This window comes from Colias philodice, chromosome 16, assembly GCF_061535455.1.
Source record: "Colias philodice isolate Cphi_HAF_F1 chromosome 16, ilColPhil1 Martin Lab GWU primary, whole genome shotgun sequence".
Taxonomy (NCBI): domain Eukaryota; kingdom Metazoa; phylum Arthropoda; class Insecta; order Lepidoptera; family Pieridae; genus Colias; species Colias philodice.
In genome coordinates this window covers 2,862,260-2,872,933 of record NC_143101.1, presented here as the reverse complement: position 1 = coordinate 2,872,933, position 10,674 = coordinate 2,862,260, and the positions used below count along the sequence as shown (strand labels likewise).

The 10,674-nt window shown below is 33.6% G+C and overlaps 2 protein-coding genes across 3 annotated transcripts; one reads left to right on the top strand and one right to left on the bottom strand.

Moving 5' to 3' along the window:
* Positions 1-1,138: 1,138 nt before the first annotated feature.
* LOC149481499 (polynucleotide 5'-hydroxyl-kinase NOL9) lies at positions 1,139-8,527 on the top strand. The gene is made up of 5 exons (XM_089704942.1): positions 1,139-2,948; positions 3,254-3,470; positions 4,540-5,016; positions 7,661-7,827; positions 8,271-8,527. Exons 1-5 carry the CDS (start codon positions 1,331-1,333, stop codon positions 8,525-8,527), a joined length of 2,736 nt encoding a protein of 911 aa, XP_089561068.1. The 5' UTR covers positions 1,139-1,330.
* On the bottom strand, positions 7,965-10,345 carry Rho1 (ras-like GTP-binding protein Rho1). 2 transcript variants are annotated; one of them, XM_089704944.1, is made up of 2 exons: positions 10,230-10,345; positions 7,965-10,022 (listed from the first exon to the last, which is right to left on the bottom strand). In XM_089704944.1, exon 2 carries the CDS (start codon positions 10,015-10,017, stop codon positions 9,439-9,441), a length of 579 nt encoding a protein of 192 aa, XP_089561070.1. In that variant the 5' UTR covers positions 10,018-10,022; positions 10,230-10,345; the 3' UTR covers positions 7,965-9,438. The 2 variants fall into 2 exon arrangements, with proteins under 2 accessions (XP_089561070.1, XP_089561069.1); XM_089704943.1 differs by having other exon boundaries at positions 10,149-10,308.
* Between the last annotated feature and the right edge of the window lie 329 nt (positions 10,346-10,674).

The following is a 10,674-nucleotide window of genomic DNA, read 5'->3' as shown; positions in this document are numbered from 1 at the left end:
TTTCTCTTACGCTTGAGTATGCTCAGGAATAGAACCCTTTCATTTTTCAGGGTCTGATTCGATGTGGTTTAATTGTTATTGAATAAACAAAAATAATAATTAATAAATATTTATTAAAAAAAAATTATGAGGCGTGCACTTTTGGATTTTCCAAATTTTTTCTTAAAATATGATCCTTTCCTAATCTACTTTTCTGCAATTTTACAGTAATGCAATAATAAAACTACATGCTTTGCACATTACGAAGGTAATAAAGTCCTATATCCTAAGCCTTCCTATTTGTTATATATGAAGTCGGTTAAAATTTTTAGTTACCATAGTTGAAAATGGCAAGTGACCTATTTTTATGAAATCTCTGTTTTATTCGATATATTTGAGAAAGGGCTGTAAATCTATACTCATATTATGCAGACATTTGTCGGGTCAACTAATATTACTGTACAATAATAAATGAGATAGGTATATTTTATCGCGAAAAAAAAATGTTAATAACAGCAGTAGCGTATTAAATTTCAATTAATACCTATAAATTTATAAAGCATTAGAATGTTATATAACCAAAAATATCAAATTCATCAACTTTTACCTACAAAACAATTTTGCCCGCTTATCCATACTATCCATACTAATATTATAAATGCGAAAGTAACTCTGTCTGTCTGTCTGTTACTCAATCACGCCTTAACTACTGAACCAATTTGCATGAAATTTGGTATAGAGATATTTTGATACCTGAGAAAGGACATAAGATAGGTTTTATCCCGGAAATCCTACGGGAACGGGTTTTTCTTTGAAAACGCGGGCGAAGCCGCGGGCGGAAAGCTAGTCATTCTATATGACACAATATGATTGAAATCGGTACCTAGTTTAGTAGGAGTAATGTAGGTACGTACAAGAAACGTATTAAAGATTTTATAGACCAGGTTTTCCTATTAAAAAGAAATTTAATTGGAGATTACGGTAATAATTCTGCAGTCGAAAAACGTAGAATTTTGAAATGATAAAATGCAAAATGTCTAATTAATTGTACTTATCTGTGGTCAATGGTCATATTTGGGCGTAGAGTGAGAATGAACTCTCACTCTACGTATTTGGGTCATTTCGACAATTGAAAATTGAAATTGACAAGTGATAACATAGAGCTGTTATCTGTGGCGGTGGTCTGATAACGTTGTAACTTGTATCAGCTTCATGCTACGAATCTTAAAACTTTATTATTAAAGAAACAGCCCAATTATTAACGAAACATTTTTTAAGACTTGTCGTAGATGATATCTGCTACAACCTGCAAAAACTGTTCTTAACATTTTAATTGTTTTCTATATACAGAATGGATTTTTTTGAAAAAGCACATGTTGTTAGAAATCGTGATGATAAACACAGTAAAGAGGAACAAACTATGAAAAAGCAGTTAAAATTAATGTTACAAGGATATAAAACAAGCAATACAGGAATAATTAAAGAGGCTGAAAATGTAAAAATAGACTTGGATGATTCTACTTCTGTAAGTGGTTTCTCTGATCTTAACTTGACAGGATCTACCAACGAAGAAGATACAAATGTGAGAGAACCAATTGAAACAATAAGCGATAGTAGCGGTAATGAGAAAAAATCCTATTTACATGAACATAGCCATATAATGGATTCATTTTCAAAAAATTATATTGAGAAATCAGAGTCTCCAAATGATACGATAAATGATTTGGCAAGTGATTCTTCAGCTGACGAAAAATATTATTTAAGTGATGTATCTGACTCTTCAGAATCTAATGGTACTAGTTCATATTCTTATAATGAAAATATGCAATCATTGGACGATTTAAAAAACACACTGCATGATATGGCTTCACTTTCTTCCACTGGTTCTTCGTCTGATTCCAGTCCATCTAAATTTGACCCAGATGGTAAATTAGCCTTGCAAATACTTGAAAAATTACAAAGCAAAAGTTTAAGTAAAGGAAAAAGGAAACTGCCTATTGTTGATAATGAAAGTAATTTGGAATCACCTTCAAAAGAAAAAAAGAAGTGCAAAGCAAAGACGAAGAGGGATGATATTGGGAATAAAAGTAAAATAAATATGCAGGCTTGTCCATCACCACCATATGTATCTATTACGGCAACTGATGTACAACCTCAAAGGTTTGACGAGATATTGGGTGATTACAAACATTCTACTGTAAGAATATTACCCTCTGTACATGATACTTCAACATTATATACAGATGATTCCAGTTTCTTTACAGAAGTATGTACAAGAGCTAATATAACTATGGAAAATGAGTCCAGCACAATCATAGAGGATATTAGTTTTAATGATGTAAGTGATACAAATGAACAAAAAAGAACTGAACCAAGTAAAAAGAGAGTGTTTCATAAGCGAGACATATCACCAAGCAGTTCTGTAGATGGACATGAAGAAGTAATGTCAGACACTGATGAAACTACTAATTTTACAATATATTATGTGAGGAACAATTGTATTATTGTGTTAAAGCACCCTGCTGAATTATATTTTCATGGTAAACTCCTTGCTCAAGCTCTCGAAGGTCAAATTGAAGTTGGTGGTTATACATTAAAAGATGAAGAATGTCCTATTATTGCGCCTGTATATTCATATGCACAGTGCTTTAGGACAGTTGAAAATACCAATGACCATAGTAACTTACTTAATAAGTTGAAAACAGTGGGACTGTCTGTAGCAGAAGCTAGAGAAGTTACTGCAAATATAAGTGGATATGATGCAGTATTGCTTTTAAAGCCATTTGAAAGCCCGACCATGGAATTTGTTGCTAACAACTTCACAAATGTACATTTGTTTAGATATGCTAACAAAGATCTGAGTTTAGAACAGGCATCCAATGTCTTAGGCTGCAGTTTGTATTCTAAGAAACCACCAAAATGTTTGGAGGAGAATCCTGGATGGAAATCCGTTATGGAGATTGTTCCAAGTGAGTATTTAAAAAAAAGTATTTTATATAATATGGAATTAAAACAATAACCAATCATGAATCATGATCAAATGATTACACATTATGTGTTTGCAACAGATCTATCATACTGAATTGATTACAAGACTTCTCTGTGATTGTTCTGATTCGCCACCTAATTCCTATTACATTTTGAGAGTCAATACAATAGAATCTCTCTTTATTAAATTACATTATAATATAGAGTATGTTTATATGTTATGCCTTTAGGACATTAATTTTGATAATTATTTGTTTTCTAATTTTATTTTATTTTTTAATTTCAGGGGTACCTTTCAAAGGGCTGGCATGTGGAGGCAAGGGTAGCGGCAAATCAACCTTTCTTAGATACTATGTGAACAAACTTTTGCAGAAGACCTCAGTGCTGGTCATAGATTTGGATCCAGGACAGAGTGAATTCACTGTGGCTGGCCATGTATCCGCTACTGTTGTTGATTCCCCAATCTTTGGTCCAAGTTTTACACATTTGAGGGCACCTAAAAGGTAAGTTGGTTTTTTAAGCATTCTTTTTGCCTATAGAATATTATGAAACAGATATGTTTAATGTTTAAAGATACACTGCAGCATAAAATTTTGTGCAAGAAATACAGACCACATAGTCTATCAATGTTCATATAACTATTAATCTATTAATAAAGCTATATAATGATAGTAATGTAATATATAAAATATAACTATTAATAAAGCTACAGTAGAATCCGTTTATTATGACTCCGCTTATATTGACCAACCGGTTATTATGACGTAATTGCACTATGAAGTTTGGTTTTCATATAAAATTCTTTATAAAAAGTCGGATATATTGACTTCCCTTACAGTGACATGCCGCTTATTATGACCCATTTTTAATAAATTATGTCTGGTTATAATGACCGGCATGATTCTTTACACAGAAATGTGGGAAGATTATGTTGTCATTGATAGCGATCTCCTCACATCCGAAGAACCCACCGATGAAAATATCGTATAGAACATTAGTGCTAAGGAACAACTGGAAAGTGATGGGGAAGAGGAAGTCGAGGAATCACCATTACCTACCGCAGAAGAGGCATTAAAAGCTGCAGAATTATTATCACGATTTGTTCACAGCAATATTGAAAATGATAATTTGACCAAAGAGCCTATATCTTCTATACACAATAGTATTAGAGACTGTTTTTACAATAAAATTAAAAAACAAAAGCAGACAAAAATTACAGTGTACTTTACAGTAAAAAATACACTTGTATGTGTTATTATAATAATCTGCTGATTATGTGCAATTTTGATTTTGATTTAATAAGTTACGTATACATATGCTAGTATACTATGTTTCTGTATTAAAATACTTAAATACATACATATTTACATAAAAAAGATTTTTCATTTCACATAACGCTTTGTATGACGTCCGCTTATTATGACGTGTTTGTCGATTCCCTTCGATGTCATTATAAACGGATTCCACTGTATATAATGATAGTAATGTAATATATAAATTGTATTGCCAGTGACCTGTTGGTGCTTTTCTTTGTATTCAACGATTTTCTAATAAAATTTGTTTCCGTTTCAGAGCACTCAACATTGGTATAATAAGCACTATGGATAACATAACTCGTTACATAAACGCAGTTAAATCTATAATTGCATACAGCACAGAGAACTATAGCCATCTGCCCTGGATTATAAATACCATGGGAATGACAAACGCTCTAGGTCTCGAAGTAATTACATTAATAATAATGTTAACTCAACCTGATTTCGTACTGCAGTATGATTCAAATAACCCAAAGAAAAGATTCACTTCTCATCTCAGCCCACAAAATGTATTAGATTTATATAGACAGTTTAGATACAATAAATTATTTAGGGATATATTGTGTCCCGATTTGGAGTATTCGTTCATTCTGGCGCCCGTTGCGGAGACCATTACGACGAGTCGATCTTTGGCTCCAAGAGATGAAAGATATTTAAGTTTCTTGGCGTATTTTGGACAATTAGCAGCGAATATAAAACCCGATGGATGGTTGCTAGATATTGTACCTTATGAGTAAGTATCTAATTTTATTTGCAAGAATTCTATAATACCTATATGAATTGCCATGAAAGGTAATTTAAAACGGCAACGGCCATTTGGCATTTACTAGTCGCGCCAAACTTCTACTTACAATAAATTATACAGACTGGTAGGTATTTACCTGACTTTCATATTGCCATTCTGAAGCATGTACAACATATCTTATAAGTTTTAAAACACCCTAAAATAGTCTCTATAGAACTAGCGTTTAGCTACTACATAATATTATGTATTCTGTGATAGAACTATAAATTTTATAGTTTTCCTTGATTTGTCCCCATTTTTTTTATCGTGTTTTCTATGGAACGAATCTATCGTTCGAAATTTGAATCGATAGAATGTGAATTATTTGAAAATAGAATAAGTAAGCATTGAACAGTAGCTCAATGTTAGTTAGTTTTTTTTTATTCGCAATATCCTGAGCTTGTTACGATTTAATTCAAAAACTGCTCGACCTATTTTAAATTTTATATTTTTACTTGTAAGTAGGTACATTTATTTATTATATTGTGATGTGTATGATAAAACTGAAAAAAGAAACGTTCAGAAACAAAAAACTCGCTTCAATTTGTAAGCTAGAATTAAATACATGATATGTATTAACCACTAAGCACCTATAAGCAACTTCTTATACTTACCTACACTATGAATTCTAATCATAATTTTATCAGCATAGTTTTTATCATCGTAACTAACTTTATAACATCTAAAAATATGATGTACCAAAGATAAGCGGTTGACGACGACAGCTTAATTAATTATTAGAGCCACGGTTAACATGGGAATGTTTGGATTCAATGATCTAGTGAGAATTAAAACCAATTACGTAGATGGAAGCGTGTCTGTTTGCTGTAACTATTTATTAAAAAGTCCCTTTATTACTTACATAGAGTAATGGGTAGGGTTTGTGTTGCTGACCTACTTGGTCAGACATGGTCGATAAAAGGTTTTGAAATACCTACCGAAGATATATTTTTTAAAGTTCTAAAGACCGGAGGGCTATTTTATCTTTTTCCATTCGTTATAATATGTATTGATGTTTCTAATGAACGATATTGTTATTATTTCAGTAGGCGGGAACCTATTCATAATAGTTAATTCAATAGAGAACAGTCAGTCATTTAAAGTTTAATTTTTTTATGTCGAACAGTATTTCCCTTTAGCTTTCTGGTAGGTATCTGTAAATCTCATTCAGGCGGTTATTGGTTAACTTTCATCTGTTTGTATTGTGTGGGCACTGTGTATTACTATGATTAAATTATAGCATTAATTCAACTTACATTCAAAAAGGAACCCTAAACTTGATAATTTATGAAGGTAAGAAGTGATGACGTCACTTTCGGATGTGCCTCTAGGGCGAAGCCTAATGTTATGCTGTTAGATGTTAGGGTGAAGTCACATTTGCTAGGATTCATATTTAAAAATAAATTTTCCTTATCAAGATTCAACTAATAAAAGGAAACGTAAATGTTATCAAAATCGGTACAGCCGTTTTGGTAGATGTTAGTTTGTCTAGGCTCTAAGGACTAGGTAATGCTATTCCTCGAATAATAAAAACGTAAGTTCAAGTGCTTGTTAAAAAATTAAATGTATCTGTCTAATTGCAAACAATGCATAGCTGTACAGTGTATCATAGGTATTTAAATTTATATTCAACGAAATTTCAACCATATAGTATCGCAGCTAAAACTTATTGGCAAGTTTGCCAAAAGCTTCTAACCATAACTATGTGCTTTTACCCTTAACGATTCCTGCCCAGCGCATTGTGGTTTTGCTAAAACCAGTTCGGGCCAAGCTTGCACCTCGTCATGTCTTTTATAATTCATGACGCATCGCCAGCGTCACCCAATGATGTCACGCAAACAATTTGAAGCCAAAGGTTTCTTAGGAAGTTACTAATAGGAATAAGATTGAAGATTTATTCAACCAATCTAGCAAGTAACAGCTACACCTTAGCTTTGATGCAAAATGAATCTATTTAAATAAGGCGCAAACTTACGCGTAGGTACTAATCCAAGTAGGGCATGGGTAAAACTATACACGATCGACTATGAAACACTCAATGGAATCAACTTTTACATATTTTCTTAACATAAATAGTAAATACCATCGGGAATCGAACCCATAATCTTTTGCTTGTAATACTGACTGTTTTTTAACGGCCATTTCACCGCTGATTGTTCAAAATCGGTTTAGCCGTTATGTAAAATTTTGAATAGGTAGATAAATTAACAAACTCCAGTTGCATGTCTAGATCTTGAATGTGAGTTGTGACTGACAAATTATTTAAAATTATTCATTCAGAAATAATAATTGCTATCAATGTAATAGAAAATGAGTAATAGATAATAATTCAGCTCCTGGAACTATGACACATACCTCGCGACCGCACACAGCATCAGCTGATAACGTTTTGTTTGCTTAGCTTTTTGTTTTTCTCTTAGAACATTTTTATTACACTCAAAACTTTACATTTTAATATTATGTAAGTACTTCAAAATTTTTATATGAAAACATATGTACATGTTATTTTTAATCGAAATTAGGTCAGTTTACAGTACATAAACATAATAAATGTATTACCTAAATGTACCATAACAATAATTGCTTGTTACAGGGTATGTTTGAAGGATTTGTGCGTAGCTGTGAATATACCATTCAAAGATAGTATTACAAAAGTCATCAATGGCAAAGTAGTGGGGCTGTGTCAACACAACCCGAGAACACAATGCAAAGAAAGAGTGTTTACATTGACCGACCAACCACTGCTGTGCCATGGACATGGTAATAACCATTTACTAACTATAAGCCTTTGCTATCAACGAGAATATGGTTTTTATACACTGATATATAACATAGGTTTATATTCCATGTTTTAATGTCAATAACCAAATAAAAATGTCAACAAAACATTCAAATAATTAAGATTTTTAAGAATATAATTTTATTTTAATATATCAAGAAAAATTTTAACCTTAAAGTTAGTAAAATTTACTGCTGCTCTAATACATATAAAATGCTTAAGACAATAGAAACATTTACATAAACTATAGTAATTTTTAGTTAATTCATCCTTCAAGTAATACCTAAATGACTCAATGATGATGTAACTCGAACAAAGTACATCATTAATATCATATTTGTGTTATCAATATAAGTACTATAATATACAACTTGATTATCTGATAGTGCAAATGTTTGCAATACAAATTTATGTCGTATTGCAGGTCTCATACGAGGAATTGATTGGGAAAAGGAGGTTCTGTATGTTATCACTCCCTTGCCTGCTAGCAAGCTGTGCGATATCAACACGTTACTGTATGCAGACTGGGTTCCCGACCTGAAGGGCCAAGAAGCACACCTTCCCAAGGGCACAGAGGTCCCTTACAGAATGAACGCACAGCAGCAACAGCTGGAATTTTTGACTCCTCCCAGAAGGAGATTTAATCCTTTACAACTATTAAAAATGACAAGGAATTCATAAACCAATTAAATTGAAAGCTCGGTTGTTTAGTTAATAAATTTGTAATTGGAATAAATCCAAGACATTCTTAAATCATAAAAGGAAGTCTAATTATGTTAATTCATGTATATTTGAAAGATAATTTTGTACTTACAATACTAATAAAACATAACATAGACGATTGAATTTTAACTTAAATATTCTCCCCCATCCTAAACCTTTGATTTATAAATGCTGTATTAAATTTTATAAAAGTCAAAAAGTCTAGAAAGAATAGTTAAAACATGGGGTTCACAAAATTATTAATAAATTATATTAGCATGCAATACCATACTGAAGTTAAAATTTCACACAAAAAATAGATTACAAAATGACTGCCCTAAATGATCAGAATCGAATGGAACATCTCAGAGATGAGTCTAGCTGACAGGCACTCGGCTGAGTCAGAGGGGCTTGCGCTCCATGTCAAATAAACATCCTACATAATTTATACACTATTTTATTGAAAAATTAAAATACAAAATACCAAACTAAACAATAAGTCTCGCTGAGACGACACCGGTCGAGGAATAAATCTATAAATTGAAGAAATGCTACTTGATTATATAACATGATAGTATAGCACGAAATTCTTGTGAGCCCAACGAACGAGGGCCCACCCTCGCCCCCGACTACTCTGTTAAGGCAATTACGCTTATTATTTATAGATAATCTATAAAATATACAAGTACCGATTGTGAAAGGATAGCCACACAAATACTGAGTGGGTGTGCGTGCTACGCGGGCCGCGACATCGCGTCAGCTTTCAGTATCAGAAGGAAGCACTGTGTGGCCGACGTCGCGACTGCTGCAGAGTTCGAGTCGTTTCAAACTTAAGTTTTCAGGCAGTATGCGAACAATTCATAATCAGAGTTCTTGCGACAACAGCACATTTACAGCAGAGAACACTTTGTCTTCTTCTTCTTCTTAACTTGTAACGCGGCGCGGGTCGCCGTCTCGAACACCTCGCGCACGCCCTCCTTGCTCTTCGCGGAGCACTCCAGGTACGCGAACGCGTTTATCTTCTCCGCCATGGCGCGGCCTTCCTGGGGCTTCACCGGCTCCTGCTTCATCTTGCGGAGCTCGTTAATCGTGGCCGGGTCGTTGCGCAAATCCTTTTTGTTTCCGACGAGAATGATGGGCACATTGGGGCAAAAGTGCTTCACCTCCGGTGTCCACTTCTCTGGTATGTTCTCGAGCGAATCTGGCGAGTCCACCGAGAAGCACATGAGGATCACGTCGGTGTCCGGATATGACAGGGGCCGCAGCCGGTCGTAATCCTCCTGACCGGCCGTATCCCATAGCGCGAGCTCCACTTGTTTTCCATCAACCTCTATGTCGGCAACGTAATTCTCAAATACTGTCGGCACATACACTTCCGGGAACTGATCTTTGCTAAACACGATCAACAGGCATGTTTTACCGCACGCACCATCACCAACAATCACTAATTTTTTACGTATCGCAGCCATCGGTCCTGAAAAAGAATGAAACGCAAATAATTACTATGAGCGTCAACGCCTTTCATGACTTATAAATATGGCCGCCGTATAGGAATATGGGAAGGGAGTAGTCAGACAAGCCCTCAAATGTGAATAAGCACCTGAACTAGCGGAAGAAGAACAGCACCACCACATAGTACCCTCACATACGAGGGTTATTATTTAGTATATTTTGTAGATACCTGAAGATTCTGGCTAATTTCTGCAGAATATTGACCTATCGACACTTTTTTAATCGTCTTTGCTCATCACAAGCACTTTCGTTTCATTCGTAAGTCAGTGTTACTATAGAAAAAAACTGAGTTAGAGACCGATGTCGTGGAAGTTTAAAATTAAATATTACATAACAGTTTTGTGTGTTATATTAAAAATAAATTTAAAATTACATTATTAATGGTAAAAGTAGGCAAAAATTTATCATTAAAAATAAGAATCAGTACATTGTTATCAAAATATATTCATTTGTTATCCAAAATTTATTGCAAGTTAAAAAAATATGTCATCATCACTCATAGACAAATACAATTTTTTTTTATGACTGACATTTAAATGTAAATAACAACCTAGATACAAGGATTTTGTGTTCCCGTGTTGAGCCAACTTGATTTTTATAATACATGAGTTATA